Below are 26176 nucleotides of genomic sequence, written 5' to 3' on the forward strand. Positions count from 1 at the left end.
TGTCTTACTTAGGGTTGCTATTGCTACAGTGAAACACCATGATCAAAGCAACTTGGGGAGAAAAGGCTTTATTTGGCTTACACTTCCACATCACTGTTCATCATCAAAAGAAGTCAGGACAGGAACTCAAGCAGGGTGGGAACCTGGAGGCAGGAGCCGATGCTGAGGCCATGGAGGAGTGCTGCTTGCTCCGTCTCCTTTCTTATAGAACCCAGGACCACCAGCCCAGGGGTGGCCCCACCCACAATGGGCTGGGCCATCCCCCATCGATCACTAATTAAGAAAATGCCCACAGGCTTGTCTGCAGTGCACTCTTGAGGGTCCCTCTCCTTAACTGACTCTAGCTTATGTCAAGCTGACGTAAAACCAGCCAGCACAGGAAGGTTACTTTTTATTGGGTTGGGGGCAGAGGAGCTGGAGGGACAGCTCAGTGGGTAAAGCGCATGTTCCCCAAGCATGAGGACAAATCTGGGCGATCTGGTGTGCAGACCTGTAACCCCTGCAGTGTAGGGGTGGAGACAGGAGGATCACTGGAACTGCTGTTCCTTTCCTTACCTCTGTATTCTGTGAGAGATCTGGGCTCAAGGGAATAAGGGGGAAATAATAAAACAGGGCATCCAGTGTCTTCCTCTGGCCTCTGCACACACAACACACACAAACACATCCATCCATCACACACGTGCAGGAACACACACATGCACGTGCACACACCACACGCATGTGCGCGTACACATCCATCCATCATACACATTTTTTTTTTGCCATGCTAGGGAATGAACTAGGACCAAACTCATGCTAGGCAAGCACTCCACCACTGAGCTGCACCCCCTGCCCTCTCTTTGACTTTTTAAACATGGGAATATATTACTTATACAATAAGTCACGCTTTCAAACAGTGCGAGCAGATGTTTGTAGCACAGAAAGTGGAAATTGTCTCCAAGCACTACCACCCAGAGGTTACCAGTGTTCCTAGGTTGCTGTGGTTCCTTTATGTGTCTTTATTCTGCGCATGCACAGCAGGAATATCACTTAGATATTTAGTGGGATTTCTTCTCCCCCTCACAAAAATGATCACCCCTCTGTGCTGTTCTTGACCTACAAACTGTCAGTGTGTACAGTTCTACTATACAAATGATGGCCACTGTAAGAATTACCCTTTTGTTGCAAACAAACAAACAAGTGCCAGTATAGAATGGCATCCCTTAGCTAGCTTTTGGTTTTATGCACACCAAAAGGAGCAAAGGTGATGGTTTCTACAAGGCATTTTAAATTTTTGCCCTTGCAGCAATACAGACACTTTGGATCTTGGTGGCCTCACATCTTTATTGAGTGAGAAAATCAAAGAATTCCTCCAGGAGAAGAAAGTGCAAACCTTCTACCAGCAGGAATTGGAAACAGTGGAGTCCCTGCAGTCCCTGGCCAGCCAGCCTGTGACTCACAGCACCTGTTCCAACCAAGTACGTGCATGCTCATGGGGGCTCGGCCCCCTGCCCTTTGCCTGCAGCTGAAGGACGAGGGCTTGAGTGACTGGCGGTAAGACTGGCATGGGGTGGACTCCAAAAGCAGAGGTCAGGGTTCTAGAATGTGCCGTTTCTATTCTGCAAAAGTCACTACCACTAGGAATTTGAAATGTGGCTGGGCCTGCCCTTGTCTGCTCTTTACTAATCATATCGCACTTAATGTCTACATAGAAAATAATAGCAGGCTAAGGTCACGGCACCTCGTTGCTAGTACTCGCTGAGATGGGCGTTTAATGTCAGAGCAAGTAAATGAGGGTGCAGAGGTAAGAGGAGAGAATTACCCTCCCTCCAAGATGGCGATTGGTCAGCAAGATCATACCTGAACAAGGATTTTTAATGACTTGGTCTTTTCCTTGAAAAGGTTAATCTGTCCTGTTGTAGGAATTCACATAAAGGCCAAGCTGCATTCAGTCACATTTATAACTAAAACTCTCAAAGAACTTTCCTGTTGCTCTTGGTGACGCTCTTGGTGACGCTCTTGGTGACGCTCTTGGTGACTCTGCCCACGTCCCTCGTGTTCCCAGGCTGGTTTGGTGTTGCGTGTTTTTGTGCTGTATGAAATCAAGACCTACTAGAAATGGTGGGGTTAGGCTTTCCCTTGCCTTGCTGTTCTTGGGTTTGCTGCAGTTGTGTATCTACTTTTAACTGTGTAATCTCAGCTCACAGATCATCTTCCGCCTCCTCATCTGACTGCTTTGTCCCTCACTGTCTTCACAGAGCTGTATCTGAATGTCACTGGCACTCCCTTACTGCCCTCCGTCAGTTACATCCCGGTCTGTGATGTCACTGGCACGTATTGTTTGTCTGCCAGAATGTAGGGCCTGTGAGAGAAGAGGCCATCTGTCTTGTTCTTTGCTCTTCCCGAGCTCCAGTAGGCTGGGAGAAAGCGGACTCCAGTTACGGAATGATGGTTTTTAAGATCCAGATGGTCCCAGAAAGTGACAAGTGTGTTTTCCTCCCATCGTCTCTCCCACCCTGTCCCTGGTGCCCGGGGCAAGCGCTGTCCTAGTCGCCTGGCACCTGGCTGAGCTGAGCTTGTGTTGGCAGTGATGCTTGTGTCCCTTCTTTTCACCACGTGGGATGGCACGGGGTCCTCTGCATGGGACCTAGGTTTTCAGTGAGCATCTTTCTGTTCGCCACCATCTGAAAGCTTTCGGTACCTACACCCAAGGATGAGCTCACACACACACTCAGTCAACGTTCTGCAGCTGTCCTGACACTTTCCCGCCCTCTCCCATCACCAGCCAGGCTGCTCTGAGTATCCTAACTTACTCTGCATGCTGCTGGCGGAACAGGTACCATCCCCGCTCCCACCCCCAGCTCCTGCCTGACCCTTGCTTCTTGGATTGTTCACACACCTAATTACCGCTTCCTGGCAACAGGCTGTGTGCCCAGTGACCCAGGATGTCATACAGAGACACGAGGGATAGTGTTTCAGAAACCACTCAGGTGGAGGTCATGGCTGGGAGCTCTGTTCTTTGCCAACGTTGCCTCTAACCAGCCTGAGCTCTCCAGCTGGCCATCATTCCATTTCATCCTTTAGAAGATCCTCAGAGCCAAAGACCTCCTAGGACATCTGATGTCTCCCAGCATATTTCCCAATCACTGTCTCCCTCCCTGTCTTCTTTCCCCTCTTCCCTTTCAAACATCTTTTAAGTTATGTGCGCATGACATGATGAGGGTGTAGAGGCGTGGACAACCTGCAAGACTCCATCCCATCCTCCTGCCCTCTGGGGCCCGAGGACCAAGCGCTTCTCTGGGAGGCGCGCACCTTTCCCAGCTGAGCATCTGTCTCACGCCCTGCTTTGTGAGACAGATCTTGTTCTACAGTTCAGGCTGTCCTGGAAGTTGCTCAGTAACGCAGGCTAGCCTCAAATTCATAGTCCGCCTGCATCACACACGGTAGTGTGCTACCATGCCCGCTACGAGGAAACAGTAGTGAGTAGTGAAGCCCACCTTTGTGTGGAGCCCCGATGGCTACAGCGAACTAGAGAGACGTAAGGACTCCTGGTCAGAATGCCCTGTGGGAAGTTTTGCCATGGTATCTTTTTGAAAAAGCTTAGAGAAGAAAATTGTGCCTCTCCGGTGTGAATACGAGACTGTATTTGTTTTTCTTTGCAAACGATTTCTTCCATCAATTATGAATCAGTTGGTCGAATTGCACTGCTTGGGAGGTCAGTGTCACTCAATAGAATTCTATTTAATAGCACCCTGGGAGACTGCCGATGCTCCCAGTGATGAAGAAACCCGAGAGCCTGGGCACTCTCCGTATCACTCAGGAAAGCTCAATTCCCTTCCTCTCTCTTTCTTTTTTCTGATTTTTTTTTCTAACGTCACCCTTCTTAGCGAATCCAGAAACATGATAAGCAGATCTTGCAAAGCCATTGTTTCTCTGACAGCAGGATAGATGGGGAGTTTGTTTGGGAGCTCAGACTCTGTATACTTCAGGAAGTCACCGGTTCCTGCAGGGTCTGAGCCCCAAATTACTGCTTCACTCTGTGAGCGGGTTTGGTTTCCTGGATCGTGCATGTCTTGTCATTGTTCTTTTGAAAATGACAAGCAAAACGCAGACCTCAGTCCAGGAAGCTGCTGTCCTTTCAGATGAAACACCCCCCCTAACCCTGACCCCGCCCCGCCCTGAGAGCACATCCTGAGGTCACATGAGGCAAGCGTCCCTGGAGAGATGTTTCCCGTGTTGTGTCTGGTTACTGAGAGCTGAGTCTGCTTCGGCCTCCCCGGCACAGCTGCAAGCCTTAGCTCGCTCGCTCACTCTCCCTCTTCCGGCTCGCCTTGCCTTCCAGAGAGGCAGCACATGTGGAGGATTGCCCAGCAGTGTGAAGGCCAAGCTGTGAACAGACAAATCAGAACCGAAGTGCAGAGCAGTTAGCAAGTGTGACCCTCCCTCCAGAGCAGACTTCCGGCCGGGCCTGAATACCGGCCTGCTCGGCTGACACAGGCCTAGAGTGTGCTGAGTCAGCACAATGGAAGCCTGTTGGGTGGATTCATGAACCAGTCAGTCTGGGGAGTCAGTCAGCGGTGATGGGAGATGAAACTTCCTTCCCTTTCTTCCCTGTGCAGGTGGAATCAAAGAACTGCGCCACTTCCGGTACCATTCACGGTGTGTTTAAGAATGCTATACAGCTGCTGCAGGAAAGGGGACTCGTGTTCCAGAAAGATGGTGGCTTTGATAAGCCGTACTACGTAAGAGACCTGCAGCTTTCGTTCCCCTTCGTAGCTTCTATTGCAAACACATTTATATTAGGAACACCTACCTGTTTCTTAAATAACCATCAGGAGGCATGTAGGTCGAGGCGTGTTAGCTCTTCTCTTTTCACCATCTAACTCTCCTTATCCCCGGCTTTGTGAGACAGTCTCGCTCCATAGCCCAGGCTGGCCTTGAACTCATAACCTTCTGCCTCCGCCTCAGACCTACTCAGGAAGGAGCGGTTAGGGAACAAAGGACACTTAGTTAAGCTCTTGGGTGGCACCTCTAGTCAGCCTCCCTGAAGGCCTTGCCCGGCAACCTCCCCGCTGCATACTGGCATGGAGGCTTGTTTGCCTTATTCTTTCAAGTTAAAAGTTTGCTTCTTGCTGCCAGCCTCTGATATTGGAGGCACTAAGCTGAGGGTAAGCCTCCTGGAGCCACCCATGTCCACTGTAGAGGTGACTTAGAGGAGCATGAGTCTCCTGGAGACAGGCTGGTGGGCCTCACCACCTCAGACTCACTGGGGGTTTACTCAGCAGGGCTTTCCTCTTTGGAGGGGTTTGTTTGCTTGTTTGTTTGTTTAAGCAGGAGGGGTTTTCCAGTGTTGAGTAACTTGTGGGCGGGGCAGTCCCTTATAACACCCATCCAGGGATGGGAAGGCCGAGTAGGACATGGTGGCTGTTGTCAAGCCCAGGGGGGAGCTCAGCTGCAGTCCTTGTGGATACTGCGCCTCCTTGCACTCTGGGTTGGCCTCTCTGAGGATCCGTAGAGAGCAAACCTCGCTGTGAGGCACAGGAGCCACTGCAGCTGCCCAGGGTGAGGTGTGGCAGGGCGGGGCACTTCCTCCTGCGTGTGAATCACCATGAGCTGGAAGGGGCGGTCAAACAAGAATAGATGCCATGTCCCCTTCTGTGACTCAACGCCTCATTTGTGGGTCTCCTTTCTCCTGAGGCCTGCTGCACATGGTTACCACAGCAATGCCAACACTTCTGTTTGTTCCTACATTTATCTTCGCACTCACCTTGTCAGTTAAAAATCATCTGGTACCCTGCTCTGTAAGTCAGGTCTCACAGGTGTTCGTGGCCGTCTCTACCTAAGTTCTTCAGTGATTTCATGCTTAGACTCTTCCTTCCTTCATCCTCTCCCCGTTTATATCTCTTCATTTCCTTCCTTCCCCCTCCCCTGTTCTTTCCTCTCTCCCTCCCCATCTCTCTCCCTTCCCCCTTCTTCTTTCCCTGTCTTCCCCCCCTTTTCCTTTGTCTTCCCCTCCCCCTCCCTCCCTTCCTGTCTTCCCTCTCTTCCCCTTTCCTCCTCTGTCTCTTCTGTTACTCTGTTTACTGCTGGACCTGAGTGCGACACCTGCTGCTCAGTGAGGAAGTTATGTCTGCCTGTGAGGACAGAGGGCGTTTCAGTCGATAAACTGGGTTCTCTGTCTTGCCTATTTCCTCTTTAACTCTTCCGTGTGCTTAAAAGAGTAGAAGCTGAAGAAATATAAGACAGGTGTGGAGACTGAGAGGAGGGAGGTGGCGGGATGGAGGCTTCGCACTTGTGCTCCTTCAGAGTACCACAACAGTCAGAGAAATGGGAGTGTAGTGGCGCAAGCCTTTAATCCCAGCACTCGGGAGGCAGAGGCAGGCGGATCTCTGTGAGTTCGAGGCCAGCCTGGTCTATAAAGCGAGTTCCAGGATGGCCTCCAAAACAATACAGAGAAACCCTGTCTCAAAAAACCAAAAAAAAAAAAAAAAGAAAGAAAGAAAACCGCACCTTCGGGGCACAGAGCTCTAGTTTTACTCCACCATCTGGCTCCGGTGAGCCAGCTCCTGAGAGTGAACCAGGTGCTTAGGGACAGCCGAGTTGCCCAAGCCCAACATCAATCACATCCCCAGGGGAGGAAGACGATTGTCATGGAGTCTGCAGAAGTGCCCCCATGCTGGTGTGAATTCTGAGTGACACACTGTCATGTTCCCAAACCGTGTTTTCTCTCTGGACTCTCTAGGTAACCAGCAAGGACAAAGACCTGCACCAGAAGATCTACCAGATCATTAAGGAAGACTGCCAGAGACCAAATCGTAAGTGGCGTGAGGTGCAGGTGGGCAATGATGAACTGGTACCTCTAGGCTTCCCTCCCAGAACGGGACAGAGCCAGGACGTTCCCATTACCTCAGGAAGAAGGCAGCCAGGGCTTCTGTCCTCTCCACGCCTCAGTTTCCTGTCCTTTAAGACTCGTGTTCTACTTCATTAGCTACTTGGACTTTGGTTGGATGGAGAAGTCAGCATTGAAGTTCCTTTAAGCAGCCTGGGGTTTCTGGTCCTGTAGGGGACAAGCTGGAGGCTGATACACTGAAGTGGGCCACCATGCTCAGCTTTGAGATGCGCTCCTGGTCCCCATGTCTTCAGCTGCACTGCCTTTGAACATACACTTGACATTTCCCCTCCTTTCAGACACCAAGCAAGGCCTTTTAGTGTGGGCAGACTTGGAAGCTGATGAGTTTTGCAAATGAAATGGTCTGGAAAGCAGTTTGGTTTTGTGGGGTTAGGTCAGCCTCTAGTGGCCAGACACTCACATTGTAACTAGTGTGACATCATGGCACCATTTCATGCTAATTACAAAGGACACATCAGTGTTACCTTCAAGTCATGGATGTGTCAGTGTTCAAGGTGACTCTTCAGAGTCTACCTCACAAATGTATGCCAATAACAAATACTCTGTCAACATGATCAGAAGCAGGAAGGATTGTTAGCCCCAGGTCCCCCATCACTCTCTTCAGACCCAGACAGACAGGTTGTCACCAGGGAGAGTGGGACCCGGTCATCCATCCTGTTGTTCAGGACCCAGTGAGATCAGAACCCAATGTGGTATGACAACCAGTCTTTAAAGGGGGGTGGAGCTAGAGAGATATCTCAGCATGTAGGAGCACTGGCTGCTCTTCCAAAGGTCCCAGGTCAATTCCTAGCACCCACATGGCTGTAACTCCAGTTCCAGGGGATATGACACCCTCACACAGCCATACGTGCAGGCAACAACAATAAAAACCTCAAAGCAATCTCTTATTTTATAAATGAATGTTATCTGGTTTATTCAGAATAATAATAAAAACATCCTAAGTAGGCATAATATGAATCTGTAACCCCAGCACTGAGAAGGCTGAGGCAGGAAAATTAAGTGCTTGAGGCCAGCCAGGAACAACAAAGTGAGACATACATGGTTTTTCTCCCCCTCCCCCTCCCCCATGAGCACATGGGAGCCAAAGGAAGACTTCAGGTGCCCCCCATCCAGATACGCACAGCGCTGAGATTACAGACTCACCTGGCTGGGATTGCAACCACACCTGGCTGATTTTACGTGGCGTTGGAGACTCGAAAACTTGGGTCTTTATGCTTCCCAAATAAGCCATCTCTCCAGCCCACTGTCTCAAAAAGCAAAACCAAACAAGCATCCTTTAGTTGAGAGGAAGCATGTTCACTGTCTAGGGAGTAGTGCCTTACAAAATCCTAGCCAGAAGGTGAGGAGGTCCTGTGGTGCCAAGATACCGCCCTCCCACTCTGAATCCCAGGCCCCTCAGCCTTAGGTTGATACCCTTTGGGACTGAAGAGCTTATAGCCTGGAACCTGTAAAAGAAACAAAAGGGGTCCACACTTCCTTTCTTGGTGACCAGCAGCACAGCAAGAATGACAAGTTTGCCTGGAAAGATGGCTCATTGGGTAGAAGTACTTGCTGTGAGAACCTGATACTTCGGGTCCCAGGAACCTACAAAGCGCTGGCTTCAGTGACACACATCTGTAATCCTGGCACCCCATAGCAAAATGGGGGCAGAGTTGGGCTTGTGGGGCACCTAGTCTGGAATATTCAGTGCAGAAACCAACTGCTGTGGCATGTGCATACCCTCCCACACCTCAGTAAAATATGTAAAAGAACAGAGTGACAGGTTTTGTAGACAGCCATTGGTCAGCTCCTGCCCAGGCCGGTGAGCCTGTCAGGGTAGATGGGCCCTGCTACTTGGTCCGTACAGGAGTGAGGAGAACCCTGTAGGTGGTCATGGCAGGCAGGGAAGCAAACCACAAAGAAGTGAGAATAAAATTCAGTTCAGATTGACTGCCTAAACCTGGATCAAACCTCAGGGAGTCTGATACCAAGGGGTTATTATAGGCGTATTTAAACCTAGTACAATTTGGAAGAAAGTTTCCTGGTATACTACAATCCTCGGTGCATAAGAAGTATAATCACATGGAAAATAAACCCAGGGTCAAGTTTCCTCCAAGAAGATGTGTTCTAGAGACAGGTTTCATGTATTAGCTTAAGAGCCTAGGAAGGAATCTGGCCTCAGTCATACAGATAGTATAGAGGTCATTTGGGCTGTTAGACACCTCTGGTTCTGGTTATGGGAGCTTAGGGAAGCCTCTGGCAGACTATACAGGTAATGTAAGGGTCATTTAGACTCTTAGGTATCTTCACTCCTGGCTATAAGGGTCATTTAGATTACTAACAACCTTCAGTATTAGTTGTAGAAGCTTGATATAGCTTGGCCCAATAGATAACGCCAGTCACTGGGCTGTTAATCACCTCCAATTCCCTGATTTCTGGGTGGAAAAACAAGCTTTACCTCTTTCTCATTGGATAGTCTATCCTACATGCTTAACATTTCTGGTGTTCCTGGAGATCTGTGGGCTCAAGGACCTTCATGCTGTGTTCCCAACATATGAGGGCCTCTAAGAGCCATAGGCCAAATAACTCCCAGGAACAAATTCTTGGTTACAATGACCTCACAGGAACTCACTTAGTATTGGCTGTGACCACTTGTCCTGTTGTCGTAACCTATGGCACTAAAGAAGATTGTCCTAAATAATAACGTATACAGATCCTAAAAAGTCAGACAGTGCAAAACTGCACAGAGAAGTCAGATACCATACCCTCTTAATGCCAGGCCAGCATCTGTCTAGAGATGTTCTGCACACTTGCATCAAGTCAGCATCCATCCAGGGATGCTCCATGCAGTTGCAAACTGAGTCCATATTTTTTTAGAAATTCAAGGTTAGCCTGAAATCTGTATTGTCTCCACCTTGTACTTTCCACCCAGAATTGACTTCTAGAAATCATTGACAATAGCACTGTACATAGAAAAGGACCTCAAACTTCTAAGCTACATGGTATTCCATGGTTGGGCATTTATTTCATCATTCCTACTGGGCCTTCAGTTCACCTCTTAACTGTAATGAGAATGTTTCTGGCTTGGCAGGTCCCACGGCCCTTGAGCCCCAAATAAACACACAGACAATATATTAATTATGAAGCTGTTGGCCATTGACTCGGGCTTCTTATTGGCTAGCTCTGTTTTAATTATTAATCCATTTCTATCAATCTATGTATTGCTGTGTGGCTGTGGCTTACCTGGTAATGCCCTGGCATAGTGTTACTTCCCCGGCAGCATCTCCTCTGTGGCAGGCTCTTTCTGCTTCCCTTTCCCAGAATTCTCCTCCCAGTCCCGAGTATCTTCCTGCCTGATTGGCCAAACAGTGCTTTATTCATCTACCAATAAGAGAAACATATACAGAATAGCATCTCCCATCACCTGACCTCTTGTGAAATAACATCGGACTGATGTTTAAAAGGCCTGGAGCTCGCTCCTTGTTCATTTATGGGTGTCTGGGACCACAGCAAGGAAAGTGTCTACACTGAGCCCGTTTTAGTCCCTCTGAGAGGGGTTTATCTGAAGGCGGGCAGCATGTGGCATCTGAAAGATTCTGGCTACAGAGTAGGTGACAGCAGTGTCTGTCTGGAGGGTTAGCATGAGAAGTAAGTGTTCACACAGCTGTTGAGAGTCCTAACTTGGGCTAGAGAGGGCTGAGAAAGATAGGGTTCCCTTTGCCCACGGGACAATGCCTGGTAGCCCTTGCCTAGACTGCTGAAGGCTCAGTCTAGCTCTCTGTCCCTCCGCTGAATATTGAAACTAGTGATTTCTGATGGAATTTTGTGTGGATTTTTCTCTACTGCAGATGACTTATAGGTTAGAAACTCTGGATTTCAGCTCAGAGTATGGTATAGCAATGGTAAATCATCCTAAAAAGAGTTCTGTGTTGAAAATGTCTTTTTACTCTGAAAAATGTTCTCACGAGTAGAAAAGCTAAGCACAGAACACACACATAGGCGTCTCACCTAGATTCACTGGCAGGCTTTGGCTCTTCAGGACAGGGGGTCCTAGTATACACATTGTCCTTTTTACAGACAGTGGAGCTGCTGTAAAATGACAGCATTTTGAGAGTAATGACAGGGCACAGCCACTAGAGGTCGCAATCTAATTCTTGTTAGCCCAGGATCTTAGACCACAACCAACAGATAGTAAGAGAACTGACTCGTGGGGTGCTCTGACTTGCTCAAGGCTGCAAAGTGCTGAGTGCCTTCCTGGGTCCTAAAACCCTTTCTTTACCGTGTGAATGCCAGGGCTGGGCTCCAAGGGCAGGGCTTTCTTTTAGAGACGAGTTTCCACCTTGACTCGGGGTAATGTTTATGTCAGAATATATCTATATGAAGTAAGGTAACAAAACATAATACATTCTCCCTCCCTCTCTCCCCCTTCCCCCAGTCTATTTTAGTATGCTTAGTAGAAAATAAAGAGTCGGTGGTGGTGGCACACACCTTTAATCCCAGCACTTGGGAGGCAGAGGCAGGCCGATCTCTGTGAGTTTGAGGCCAGCCTGGTCTACAGAGTGAGTTCCAGGGCTGCACCGAGAAACCCTATCTCGAAAAACAAAAAACAGGACAGAACAAAAAAAGAATGCTAACACATGAAACTAGAATTAATGATTCCTTATGGCCACAACCCTCAGGAGGAAACCCTGGGGAAGGGGAGGTGTCAGCCTCAACTTTCATCGCTGGGTACTCAGTTTGAGGTCAAAAGGTAAAAGGTTACTAAACTACATTGTCACACATGTGACCTAACGGAAGCCAGGAGAGGAAACATGGAACAGGTTAAAGGTGGGATCCCCTAGCCGTGAACCCCATCAAGTCAGGACCTCAGGAACGACCAGCTCTGTGAGTCTCCAGAGGCCTCCTCCTGGGAAGCCAGGGCTTCAGTGCTGTGTACAGGGCAAAGGGTTTGTCAGAGCTACACAGCCATTAGGTCATGGAGCTAGCGGTACTTGAATGTTGAGACGTGGGCTGTCACTCTGGGGGCATGCGTGTGGAGCCCGGACCTGGTTCTGGCTGTGTGACCATGTAGACCAGCATGCCTCAGACTTTGATGTGAGAAGAATCATCCTGGGTCTTGCCATGATGCCAGCGCTGGCTCAGGAGGCCTGGAGCGGGATAGAGGAGGGCCTGGGCATCGCGATCATGTTTGGTGTCTTCCTTCACCCGTAGATGTGGAGAAAGGCTGCCACTTGATGCATATTCTGAAATGCGTGCACCTGAACCTCTGCTGGGACCTGAACAAGGCTGTGCTGCAGCAGGTGCTGGAGCTCCTGGAGGACCAGAGTGACATCGTGAGCACCGGAGCTCACTACTATACGGCCTTCTGAGCAGAACTGCCGAGCTAAGACAGGCAGCTTTACCCCAGGTCCTGCCCACGGGCACTGTACAGGAACTTACTATGTCTATTCAATCTCATAATAAATTCTAATGTAGTCACTGGAAAATAGGATCTGACTTCCTTCTACTTGCTGTGTCCCTGAGATAAGTGGCTTTAATATCAGCCATGACATACACAAACTGCCCTTGTCACTTCCTGGCTGGACTTAGTGTCACTCAGAACAGAATGGGAGTAAACAGTGTTGCTGTCTCAGTCACTAACCTCAGGGACCCTATCTTAATAGAGGGGGACATCCCAGGGTAAAGGCTCCTGCGCATCTAGAGCAGAGAGGTAATGGCCAGACAGTGTTGTTTGAAAACTCTCAGACTCTAAGCTAACAACTGCATTCCCTCCTGACTGCTCTGCTGTGTTAAAGCTGAGGTAGGACACAGTCTCCTGGAGTGACTGACACTTGCCTCTGGTCCCTGAGGTTCCAGCACTAGCAGGGAGGCCTAAGACCAGGCTGCTGAGGTTTTCAGATCTGTCTTGGCCACACACATACAAAAAAAAAAAGTCTCTGAGGCATGGCTTGGCATTTTAATTCTTTCCCTTATGACTTGAAAGTTGTCTGAGAACATTTTCCAGCACCCAAAGAGGTGCACAGCTAAATGTGTGGTCCCTTGGTGCCCCTAAAGGTGTCAGAAGCTGTCAGCCAGCTGTCTGGCCGGTGGTGTTATTTTCAAGGCTGCCGCTGAGTGTGCAGGACTCACCTTCCAGACGAAGACTCAGTATGTGCCCAGACAGGAGCTCAGAATGACAAGGTAAAGAAAGCATCTGAGCTATGGAGTAGGCTTGTTCTAACAGCAAATGGTGGATCCAGCCAGCAGAAATAAAGTATGGAGAAAGATTTGGAGTTAATTACAGTCATTTTGCAGAGGGCACATCTGTCTGTGTCTGCTGTGCTGGCTTTTGACGTAGCAGAGTCGGGAATCCCTCAGGCCCAGGAGCTGCCCCACCCTCTGTGGGCAAGTGGGTCTACATCCACAAACCAGAGTTCAAACTGGAGATCCCTCCTGGCCTGGCCCCTTCCATCCTCCAGCGACTCCTCATTCTCAGGGATGGCACAGTCAACTGTCGTCCCTCTGCTCGGAAGGCGCTGGGCTGAATAGGATCTGCATGGAGTCTTCCTCCAGGACAGCAGCAGCTCCACGGTGAATATAGCTTGATCAGTGGCGCTGCTCAGGGAGCCTAGAATCAAGATGTAAAATGGGCTTGTGCTGGATCAAGCACCCCGTGAGGGTTCCTCCCCAGGGAAAAACCACACAATATGAAAGAAAGCGTGAAAGCCTAAGATGCCCGTCGCTGCCTAATCTACAAGAATTTACATTTATATTTGGAGAAGTTAAATATGAACACACGATGAAATACTACGTAGCCACTAAAATGATGGAGCAGATGGCTGCTGTTGCCATGGGACAGAACTCCCAGGAGATGTGGTGGGAGGAAAATTAAGTTACAGGACTGTTGGTGTGGTACAATGCCATCGCTATAAGACTCCCCGTGTGTCTTCACATAATCAGTAAATGTGTGTAGTGCAGGTCGACTCAGACACGGTTCATCTGTCCCTCCTGTTAGAGTGGCGATTCTTAGCCTGTGGGTCACGACCCCTCTGGCAAACCTCTATCTCCAAAAATACTTACGATTCATAGCAGTAGCAAAATTACAGTTATGAAGTAACTAAAATAATTTATGGTTGGGGTTCACCACAGCAAGAGGAACTGTATGAAAGGGTCGCAGCGTCAGGGAGCTGAGAGCCGCTGTTCTAGAAGCACTGGCTGCATTTGCCTTCCAGGACTCCAAGTCCCCAGCTGCGCCGTCTTCTCTGCTTAGTTGTCTGTCTCCCCAAGTGCCCAAGACTCAGTCTGAGCTGCGGCCTCATCTCTCGCTGTCTTGTTCTCCAGGGACCCTAACCTCATGGGTCATTCCATCTGCACACAGCCAGACCCCCCAGTTGGCATGAGGCTGGGCCTCTCTGCCACCCTCACACCCCTGCATCTAAACTCATACTGGCATCTGCTTCTGTGTCTTGGAGACATCACCAGCTTAATGCGTTGAGAGCCAGTCTCTGGATCACTCAGCTCCCCCCCTCTCCTCATAGCCCCTGATGCGGAAGCCAACTCCATTCCCAGACACTCAGGCGGGGTCCATCAACATCTTTCTCGAAGCCCACACCCAAGCTGTACGGCCACAAATTGTCCTGACTCCTCCAAAAGGCTTCTAGAATGTACTCTCACTCTCCTCCTCCCACCTTCGTGGAGTGTTGCTGTCACCTGCTCTCTGCCCTTTATCACATCTTAGCACGGCAGCCACGGGGATCCCATGCTGTCCCCACTCTCCACGGAGCCTGAGGCATCCCAATGGGCAGACAGCAAGGCTCTGCTATGCCGCACCTCGCCGCACGATGCTCAGCCTTTATTAGTCCTACTGCGCGCCATGCACAAAGTCTATCCTTGCCTGGTGCCGGCCTCCGCTCTTCTCCTTCAGGTCTTAGACTCGCCTTCTCAGTGAGGCCTATCCCTCTTGGCTGATCGTAGCCAACTTCTGCGCCCAGCTTTGTTCTGCCCACAGTGCTGGTCGCTGCCTAACACACTCCAAATGTCTGCCTGCTTTGACTGCTTATCATCTCTCTCTTAGTTTCCTGTGTCCCTAGTAGTCAGAGCAGTGCCTGGCGCATCTTTCAAAAACCCCACTTTTGCCGGGCGGTGGTGGTGCACACCTTTAATTCCAACACTCGGGATGCAGAGGCAGGCGGATCTCTGTGAGTTCGAGGCCAGGCTGGACCGACAGCCTCCAAAACAATACAGAGACACCCTGTCTCGTAAAACAAAAAACAAACAAACAAAAAAAACCCACTTTTGTTGGTGGCTGGCTGTTTCCCGGCTCCTCGTGCCTGCCTCTCCTGAGGGGTTTCCCCCAGTGTTTGGAAATCTCTTTAGGCTGGGAGCACTCGGGATTAACATCCCCCAGGAACAAACTCCGCCAGGGCCACCTGGGGCATAGAGACTCAGGTTCCCTTGTCCTCTGAGGAAATGCAGTGGTGGCATGTGCTGTCAGAGTTTCTTTATGTGATCAAGTGTCATTCACCCCTCCTAGTGGCCAACTTGGTATCTACCAGCATTCCTTCCTGTCTTCTCCCCTCCTCACCCCTGTCCTCTGCATCCCCCACGTGAAAGTTTCTGCTTCCTTGAAGTCTTCGCCTCAGGGTCAGTTTCTCGACAACAACACATGAATATCATGCTCCTAGATTCATTTGAGAAGTGTTGTATAGGTAACTATATGTGTCCAACATTACTAGAAATGCTCACTGAAGGCTATCATCTGTTCCCTCTGAAAGGTGAGATGCCAAGTGCTTTAAATTAATGTCTTCACAAATAACAGCTCTTAAAAAATAATAGAAGTGGGCCGGTGAGATGGCTCAGCAGGTTAAGGGACACGGCTAGTGACCAGAGCTCAATCCCTGGAACCCTTGTAAACGTGGAAGGAGAGCCGGGTGGTGGTGGCGCACACCTTTAACCCTAGCACTCTGGAGGCAGAGGCAGGATCGAGTGAGTTCAAGGCCAGCCTGGTCTGCAGATCGAGTGAGTTCCAGGAGTGGTTCCAAAGCTACAGAGAAACGCTGTCTCGAGGTGGGGGGGAGTGGAAGGAGAGACACACTCAAAGTCGTCCTTTGTCCTCTGCATGTGCACTGTGCAATGCACACCTCTGAGCACGCACGCGCGCACACATACACATACACAAAGTCACACAATAACACATGTAACACAAGAAGCTGGAGAAATGCTCAGTGTTTAAGAGCAAACATAAGGTAGTTCACAACTACCTGCCAACCAGTTCCAGGGGGCCCCAACGCCATGATCCTCCACACTCGGGAGCACGTGCCCATGCCCCCTATGCCGCGCACACACACACACACACACACACACAACTAAAATAACGTTATGTCCCATCCCCACCCACCAGAAACACAAGTAAATAAGACTGAGAGTCCTTTCCCCACGCCCGTGCGAGGGCCCTGCAGAGCTGAGGGAAAGTCTGAGAAAGCCGGCCCTCGGGGGCGGGGCGGGGGAGGGCGGGGCAATGCAGTCGAACCACAGCTTCTATATACACAAGGGTGCCCTGAGGAAGAGGGGCATGGGGTGAAGTCCTCCAACCTTGGTGTATGTGTGGTGGAGAAGTGTGGGCACACACGTAGCTCACGGAGGCGAGAAGACAGATGTTGCTACTGTCTGGCCGTGGTTTGTTTGAAGAGCCGTGATTACCCCATGTGGTAAACTACCGGGGCTCCTCATTCCTCTAAGACACTTCTTTGTAATTAGTTTCCTCTCTGATGCTGTGCCAGGACACTGCCCAAAAAAGCCAAGTGGGAGAAAGTCCATTCAACTGTGAGGGACTCAGGACACAGTGCCAATGATTGAAACCAAGCAAACTTCTAATTTTCCATTGGCAAAGCATCTACACTTTCTTATTAATGTGGTTTTTTTTCTTCCACAAGTGGCTTCTACAAGGCTACCCAGAAACATCTCTTTGTTCCCTTCCTAAGTTTATATGAAGCCTATGGGAAACCCCAGCAGCAGACACAAAAGGTTTCTTTTTTTTTTTTTTTTTTTTTGGTTTTTACGAGACAGGGTTTCTCTGTATTGTTTTGGAGGCTGTCAGTCCAGCCCAGCCTCGAACTCACAGAGAGCCACCTGCCTCTGCCTCCCGAGTGCTGGGATTAAAGGCATGCGCCACCAACGCCCGGCTGTAGTGCTGAATTTTAATTCATCCGATTTCTATTGAAATTTGACAACCTGTCTACTGCCTGCTAACCTCGACTGTATTTACTAAGACAAAACAGGTAAATTGGGGGATAACACCAGGTTCTATACTCACAAGAATTCCGAATCAAACCCCAAAGTTCTGGTATGTCAAAGTAAAATGCTACGTTTTCATTTGGGATCAGAAAGAAGAAACTCCAAGATCACCTGATGGCTTTGAGCTTGTGGTTTGCTTTTTGCATCTATTTTTATTGTGTGTATACCAGGGCATGTGTCAGAGGACAACTTATTGAGTTGGTTCTCTCCTTCCACCTTGTGGATCAAGGGATTGAATTCAGAGCATCAGGCTTGATGTAGAGTGCTACTGAGCTATCTCACAGGCAGACAAAATAGTACAGTTTTACAGAATTAAACAAATGCAACATAAAAAGAATACAACACGCACACAAAGAATGCAGTACACCTTTGTGTCATTAAACAAATATTCTTCAGTATAAACACATCTTAAACTAATATTCCATAACATTTCCCCTTTTGTCTAAATAAAATAAAATGAAAAACAAGACAGTTATCAAGTAAAAATTAACATTTACAATATTCAGTTCATTTGTATTTAGCAAATTCAGAGAAATTACTCCACTGTCTTATTTTAGTTGTTGCTGGTGGTTTTTCTTGTCCTGCCAAGTTCCAGCCTCAATGAACACTCAAAGACCTATATTAGCTATTAAACTGTTGGCTGATGGCTGGGGCTTCTTATTGTCTAGCTCTGTCTTAATTATTAACCCATTTCTATAAATCTATGCATTTCCACATGGTCTTGGCTTACCAGAGAATGCCTGGACCTGTTACTTCTTTGGTGGCTACATGTCTGTCTCTGTCAGGCTCTCTCCACCTATCTTTCCCAGAATTCTCCTCGTCTCCTAGCCCTGCCTGTCTTCCTGCCTCATTGGCCAAACTGTTTTATTCATCAACCAATGAGAGAAACATATACGCACAAGGACATCCCGCATCACTTAGTGACTCCAAAGTGACCTAATTACTTAGTGACCTAATTTACTTTCTATCATAACTAAGGAAAACTGTAACTCGCTATTTAGTCTCTAACTCTAAATGTGACCTAGACAGTCACTCAAAGTTCCTCTGCAAAACTGGGGCATCCATTTTCACCCTAAAGGCCTAGAATATCTGGCAGACTTCTCAGTGGAGCAGGAAATTTGAAAGACTCTTGAAAGTTCAACAGTCTTTTTCGTTGTGTCCTGATTGACCAGTCTGTACAGCATATCATCAGCAGTCAAAGGCCAGAGCAGTTCCTTTCCCAAATGGCTATCCTTGACACATTGAAAACAAACTCCGTATGGAGTTTCTTCAATGTCCATCGTCTTTTTATAAAGTAAATTTTTGGTGCCAGGAGCAGACATATCTCATTGTCATGAAAAACCTAATGTCATTAAACATCTTAAATGACATGTTCTGTATGTCTTTGATGAGTTTGAAAACCATCTTTCTGTCTAAAATATACACATTTAACCTTGAAAATATACCTAATGTCACTATGTTTGATTATTATAGATTAACTACTAACATTTATACATTGCATTTTAAATGAGTTGCATAAGTATAATAGCACAATACCCCCAAATGACTAGTATCATATATACAGCATAGCAGAAGTAATTTTAAATTTGTACCGATATTTCAAAATCTATGCTAATCAAAATATCTGAGATTAATAGTTGTCTTTTTATCCTATATTCCCATATTCACCTAAATGATAAACATCCATGACCCACCAAATAACCAAAACCCACCCACACCCAGCTCTTGGGAATGTGGGCATCCTGTTCTTCAGACTTCTTCCTGCTATCTGTGCACAAAGGTGTCTTTAGGGGTCCCTAAGAAAATTGAGACCAAATCCTGGGAAGACGCACTTTAACCTTTGTGGAAATACATCACCTGTCAAGATTCTGGAGGTCTCCCGGTCAAACCTGATTCATATTAACCCTGAAGGAATCAACATTCTCTGGTTTCCTGTGGAAACAAAAGCAAAACCTCTTCTCCAATGTAACATATTTTTTGCTTCTTTTTTTTTAAACTTAAAACAGCCCTGAAGTATTAGGTTGGTTCAGTTTAGCAGTCCAGTTCACAATTCCATGTCTGTTAGCATCTGTCTTTTCCTTATCAGCAAACAAAAAATTCAAAATCAACAAAATACCATGTAGGATCCAGACTCCCTATATATTTTCCATTGTTACACGACTTTTTCTTTCTACGTTACTTTTACTATCTTTAAAGATTTTATTATTTTTAAACTCTTTCTATGACAATCTATACACTTTCTCTTTTCTTTCTTAAGCCTATGAACATTTTAAAACACACTGGAACCTATTTAGAGGTTTTTTCCTGTCTGCCTTTTTTACTGTGTATCTCTATCCTTTTCTTACCACAAGAGCCTTTAAACTGATAAGCAGCATGGCTAGAACCTCCACCCAGACTTTTGTGGCTGGCTCTGCCCTCTTCTCATACCATGAGAGCTACATGAAAGCTTCACGGTTGGGTTGGAAGTAGGTGACCATGACTGCAGTCAGCCCCCAGGTCTGGAAGGCCAGTGGCAGGAGATTTTTTGTTTCTATTTAGTGTGAAATACGCTGGTGAAGTGCTCTACAGTAGAACTTCTTAAAGGACCTGTGTCTGTTTTTTGTTTGTTTCTTTTTTTGTAGCTCCGTAGACCAGGCTGGCCTGGAATGCACAGAGATCCGCCTGCCTCTGGCTCCCGAGTGCTGGGAGTTTCAGGACACAGCCAGGGGAACACAGAGAAACCCTGTCTCAGAAGAAAAAGAAAGAGCTGAAAATATATTCATGTAAAAATTAGTACATGTATGTTTATAGTATATATCTTAGAGTTTCTATTACTGTAATAAAACAACAAGACCAAAAACAAGCTCGGGGGAGGGTTTATTTGGCTCACTCTTCATTATGAAGGTAGTCAGGACAGGAACTCAAACAGGGCAGGATCCTGGAGGCAGGAACTGAAGCAGAGGCCATGGAGGGTGCTGCTTACCAGCTTGTTCCTCATGGGTTGCTCAGTCCTCTTAGCAGACTCTAACTTGCTTGTGTCAAGTTGATGTAAAAGCTAGCAGCACAGTATATTGCCAATAACCCAAGATGGAAACAATCCAATGTCCATCAACTTCTGCACAGAGCAGTCTTCCTCAAAGGCTTAAGGCTGTGTGCAAAAAGCCAGGGGTAAAAGTAAAGATCACATAGAGCAGAGGTTCTCAACCTGTGGCTCTCGACCCCTTTGGGATCCAACATCTGATGTCCTGCATATCCGATATTTACATTACAATTCTTTTTTTTTTTTTTTTGGTTTTACGAGACAGGGTTTCTCTGTTTTGGAGGCTGTCGGTCCAGCCTGGCCTCGAACTCACAGAGATCCGCCTGCCTCTGCCTCCCGAGTGCTGGGATTAAAGGCGTGCGCCACCAACGCCCGGCCTGACTCATTCTTGATGCTTCTCTTCTATTCCTTCTGACTCTCTCATTCTTGATGCTTCCCTCCTAGCCCATGTTAACTCTACCTCTATTTCTTTTCCCTTACAGCTTATATACCCCCAGCAAATCTTTCAGGCCATATAAAAATTACAACATGGCTACATTCTGTTTTTCAAGCTAATGAATACAAGTAAAAACAAGCAAGCTTTCCATATCACTTACATGATGAGATGAAAAGCAAATTATCCAAAGAACCCACATACATCCACACCCAAGCAACTTGTTATAAATTTACTGTGTAGGCAAGCAAGTTATTCTTCTCAGCCGTATCGTTTACTAGCAGACTGTGTTTTGCAGTTACAAAGAGAGGACCACTTGCTTTATTACTTATCTTGAAAGGTAATCTTATACAGAATTTTAAAGGAACCACAAGCCTAAACTTTATATATGAAAAATAACCAGTCAGCTTTACTTTAAATTATTAGGGTACATACCCACTCATTAATAGTTTTTCATATCAAGAGATTGAAGGCAGAAATGGGTATAGGGAATTAATCATTACCTTGTATCATTAATCAACTCTAGCAAGGGAAGTATATCAGATAGTAACAATTGGGCTGCTTTATATTTTCTACCTCAGCTATGTGTCCTTATGAACTTTAGACTGTTTTCTGGGGTTACTTATCTTTTTTTTTTTGTTTGTTTGTTTTTTGTTTTACGAGACAGGATTTCTCTGTATTGTTTTGGAGGCTGTCGGTCCAACCTGGCCTCGAACTCACAGAGATCCGCCTGCCTCTGCCTCCCAAGTGCTGGGATTAAAGGCGTACACCACCACCACCCGGCTGGGGTTACTTATCTTAAAACTATTAGCAAAGCATCTGGTATAACCTGAAGTTAGTGTGAAGCTATGTTTAGCTAATAGTGCATGCTGAAACCTGTGACTGGGTCTTTCAGCATTAAGGGAAATGTTTTCCTTCATCATTAGCCTGTGATCTAAAGCAGCTCCTTAGAACCCATGGGCCTTAGCTGTGAAACATATCACAACTCTGTATAGGCTGTCATTATTATCATCAGTTAGATAGTACAGCTTAGGGAGGGATCACCCTCATGACAATCCACAGACACAAACGCCCAGTAGAACGGGATGTTTCCACGAGATAAACACACTACGCTACAGGCAGTGGGGTCTCCCCACACCTGTACACACCATGCCAGCTGCCAGAGAAAGATGTCGGCGGCAAACATGTAAGAGCACAGCAGACGCAGAAGTCACCCTGGGATCTGCAGTACGGTGGCCTTGCCTAAGCAAGGTTGACCCGTCGGAGAGTCGCCCCCCGGTGGACGGACACCTTGAACTTCAGTTGCCACCTGCTGCTCCTCTGACGTGGCCACTGGGAGATACCTTAGACAAGGTTCTGTGCTGGGCAGCAGCCATCTCTTCCAACGGGAGCTGAGAGTGGCTAGTCGACTTTTGTACCAGCAGCTCAGAGTCAGCCCAGAGCCCCAGTCAGCGAGGGCGGGGTTCATGCACAGCTGGAATAAACATCCAGCTTTCAAAGACCCAGCTCGATTCTTCAAGTGGGGAGGGGCTGTCAAGATGCTCGGCAGGTAACGGCAGTTGCCACCAAGTCTGATGATTTGAGTTCAATCTCCAGAACCTACATGGTAGAAGGGAAGATATAAACCCTACAAGCTGTCCTCTGACCTCTGCACAAGTGTTGTGGTGTGTGTGTGTGTGTGTGTGTGTGTGTGTGTGTGTGTGTGTGCATGTGTGTGCGAGCTTTTGTGGGTGTGTATGGCTGTGTGCAATTTCTTTACAGGACCCACCTTTTCATAACCCACTCTGTCTCACAGCCCTTATCCATGCTGACCAGCGAGGAAAGTGAGCCATGAGCATAACCTGTTTGCACCAGGCTATGCAGAAGCAAGAGGATGCCAGTGAGTGAGAAATACAGTCAAACTCAGAAGATTCCAAAAGCCCCTGAGCCATGAGTCTTCTCTCAACATGAAGAAGCATGACAGCTTACACACTGCAGTGGTGGCTCAGCCCAGCCCAGCCCAGCCCAGCCCAGCCCAGCCCAGCCCAAGCTTCAGTAGTGTCAGCAAGCTCTGTCCGTGCCTGTGGTGTCTGGGTGTCTGGGCTTGCCTGCCCTTGGTGAAGGGCAAGAAATGGAAACTGCTCTCCTGGAGATGACAGCTGGCTTGGGAATGCTGGTCTCAGCACTCCCCTGGGGGTTGGGCCACCAGCATAGGCAGACTTGGGATTTTCCATCAGGGGGGTCATAAGGCACATGATTTATAAGTTTAGGTGTAAAAGGGTTTTGTTTGACCTCAGGCTTTTAAATCTTTTATAGCAACATTTAAAATTTGGTTACCATCTGTATATAAAGAAAAGGTGTGTGTGTGTGTGTGTGTGTGTGTGTGTGTGTGTGTGTGTGTGTGTGTCTTTGGCAGCAGGGCTCAGAAACATTGCAGGAAAGCAAGTCTGGGGCAGTTAGAGCAGAGGAGCCAGCTTTATGGCAGAGGGACACAGATCAGCCACTAATACAACAGAGCATGAGGTAGGTAAAAACAGACAAGTTAACTTCTAGGTCATGCCAGGTAGACCACAGTAAATGCCTCGGGACTGTCAGACTAATAGTGGGGGGGGGCACTCAGCCGTGCCCTGGAGGTCTGAACTGGTGACTGAAGAAATGGCGGAAGAGGACACGGGAAGCACGAGAAGAGGAAGAGTGCCCTGTAGGAAACGGACTCGGAAGGCTGCAGAGATGGCTCCACCATTAAGAGCACTTCCTGCTACCGACACAAGAAACATAACTGTTACCTCAAAGGGGATAAGAAACAGTTTATTTTGAAGCCAAACATGACCAACCATGGCCTGGGGATACAGATTGAGATGATGTCAAATTCTATGTTCCATGAAAGTCAAGACACTCCCAAATACCTCGGTGGGTACATCGGGTAGTCAGGTTATAGCAATATGGGGAGAACTCTGTCTAGGCCTTCGATGATAGCTGAGAGCATTCTTGACTCCTTAGTTGGTGGAAGTAGGATTTACTAATAAATTCCAAAAGTTCTTATCTATTACTCACAGGATCTTGAGTTTGACTTTGCCTGTTAGTCATGGGCTATTAGGTCTGACACAGGGGCGGACAAGAATGGCTATTTAAGGGGCCAAGGATAGCCCAAATAAATTGTGATTAGCCCTGGATCTGTAACATCCCAACCTTTTCACGTTTCTGAAGCTCTCACCCAGTCAGTTGACCTTTGCAGACAGCTCCTTTCCGGGAATTCTCATCCACACTGCTCTTCCACAGGACCTAAGCTTGAGTCCCAGCACCCATTGTGAGTGGCTCACAGGCACCTGCAGCTTCTTCTAGGCGCAGACCTTTAATCCCAGCCCCCGGGAGGCAGAGGCAGGTGGATCTCTGTGAGTTCAGGGCCAGCCTGGTCTAGTTACATAGAGAGTTCCAATCCAGCCAGGGCTATGAGACCTCTGTCTAAAAAAACTACATAAAGCTTCTTCTTCTTCTTCTTCTTCTTCTTCTTCTTCTTCTTCTTCTTCTTCTTCTTCTTCTTCTTCTTCTTCTTCTTCTTTTTTGGTTTTACGAGACAGGGATTCTCTGTATTGTTTTGGAGGCTGTCGGTCCAGCCTGGCCTCAAACTCACAGAGATCCACCTGCCTCTGCATCCGGAGTGCTGGATTAAAGGCGTGTGCCACCACCACCCGGCTATAAAGCTTCTTAACCTGTGACTTCCAGTTCACCTGAAAGTGCAGGTGGAGGGACACACGGACACACACCAAGTGACAAGAGTAAAAGGTTTCTGGACAAACAGTAACCAAAACCTAATTCAAAATCAAACACCACGACGTCTTTGAGATTCAAACGCGATGAACCTGAGGCATTTGTGGCAGCGTTTGACTGTGTTGCATCATGGGATTTCACTGCAGCCTTGATTCTGAATACAATATGTCACATTGGCACACTGTCAAATCGGCTCAGATCTGACACACTGCTGTCTTGAGCATTGCAGTGCTTTTTCTATACAAAGGCCTTTGTTCTTACAAAAGCATAATGGCTTAATTATCGAAGATAAAGACTTTGTATTTTCCTACTGTCATTCTGCAGCCTGTAATATCAGATGGGTAGATCTTTAATTATATTGTGTCCAAATGCTTGATTTTTCTTTATTTATTGGTCTCTCTCTCCCCCGGTGTGTGTGTGTGTGTGTGTGTGTGTGTGTGTGTGTGTGTGTGTGTGTGTGTACCAAAGAGCTGAATCTCTCCTCTCTCACTATGTGAGTTCTGGGGTTCACACTCAGGTTGTCAGGCTTGATGGCAGCCTCAACAGTCCAAGAATGTTTGATTATAATAATTGCTGTTTGAGTGGCTGACCTGGGTTCCCTAAAACAGCCATTAAATACTTCAGTCTGGGGTTAGGACAGAAATCCCAACAATTTCTGAAAGGACTCTAAAGATGTTTCTGTCATTCTGTGCTACGTATGGATGCAGAAGAGCCCTCTGAGCACAAGAGCCTTCTTTGTGAGTTTGTGTGGGTGCCTGAGCGTGTATCTGTGCATTCAGGGGCCCCAGGAGGCCGGAAGAGGACGACAGATACCCTAGAACTGAGTTACAGTTGTGAGTCCCTGTGTGGGTGCTGGGAACTGAACCCAGGCCCTTTGCAGGAGCAGCCAGTGCTCTCCTGAGCCGTCACTCCAGTCCCCAGCATTAATAGTCAGAAAACCAAAAAGTATCTGTTGGAGATGCCCTAGGTCCTGCCATATGAAACATTTCACCAAGGCTTATTTTGATATGTGAAAGTATTATTGGATTAGTATATAGAAATAACCTTTATCTTTAATAAATGGTAAAATTACATGAATATCAAACGTTGCTTTAAAATAAATCTTTTTTTTTCTTTCTTTTGTGAAATAGGGACTTACTTATGTAGCCCAGGCTAGTCTCAAATTCACAATGTAGCTGAGGCTAGACTTGAACTCCTGATCTTGCTGCCTCTACTTCCCAAATGCTAGGATTACACCACATCTGGCTTAAAATAAATGTTTTTGAATTATTATCAGTAAATGTTTCTTTTGTATGCCTACATACCCAGGCACAGGATTTTCTCAGTTAAAAATGCTCTGTGCGTGGAAAGAATTTAAGAAGCATAGTTTAAAAAGACGAAGTAGGGCTGCGGCTGTAGCTCAGCTGGTAGAGCGCTTGTCTAGCATGCACAGAACCGTGGACTCGGTGCCTGACACTGTGACCCTCAGGCCGTGGGGCAGGAAGGTCAAGGTCACGCTCAACTGCTTAGTAAGTTCAAGACCAGGCTGTATGGAACTTTGTCTCAAAGGTGTATTTTTTTTAAAACTTAAAAGACAAAGAAAGACAACTTAAGAGTAATTGAAATCCTGTGCCCTCGGGGAGTGTATTTTCTGGGATCTGTGTTCATCCTTTCTTTACAGCATTATTAGTCATGGTTAAAACCCCTCGGGGTTTTGAAACCACCAGCCACCAGGGGGCGCTGCTCCCAGATGGTTACCAGAAGCATCTCATCCCACATGGGGCCAAAGGGACAGGCAGGGGCCTAGGCCAGGAGCTGGAAGGAAACAGGACAGGACAGGAGCCTGCCTCAGCTGCCT

General features: G+C 47.5%; 1 protein-coding gene across 2 annotated transcripts in view; it reads left to right on the forward strand.

Annotated features, from left to right (window-relative positions):
• Stn1 (STN1 subunit of CST complex) overlaps positions 1-12354 on the forward strand; it is a 34388-nt gene extending 22034 nt beyond the window's left edge. For both annotated transcript variants that reach the window (XM_005063486.4, XM_013119908.3), the window contains exons 7-10: positions 1286-1457; positions 4599-4721; positions 6722-6794; positions 12080-12354. In XM_005063486.4, coding sequence (XP_005063543.1) covers positions 1286-1457; positions 4599-4721; positions 6722-6794; positions 12080-12237 — 526 coding nt within the window. In that variant the 3' untranslated portion in view covers positions 12238-12354. The remainder of the gene's footprint in view (positions 1-1285; positions 1458-4598; positions 4722-6721; positions 6795-12079) is intronic.
• Positions 12355-26176: the final 13822 nt, after the last annotated feature.

Source organism: Mesocricetus auratus, unplaced genomic scaffold, assembly GCF_017639785.1.
Source record: "Mesocricetus auratus isolate SY011 unplaced genomic scaffold, BCM_Maur_2.0 Super-Scaffold_4256, whole genome shotgun sequence".
Taxonomy (NCBI): domain Eukaryota; kingdom Metazoa; phylum Chordata; class Mammalia; order Rodentia; family Cricetidae; genus Mesocricetus; species Mesocricetus auratus.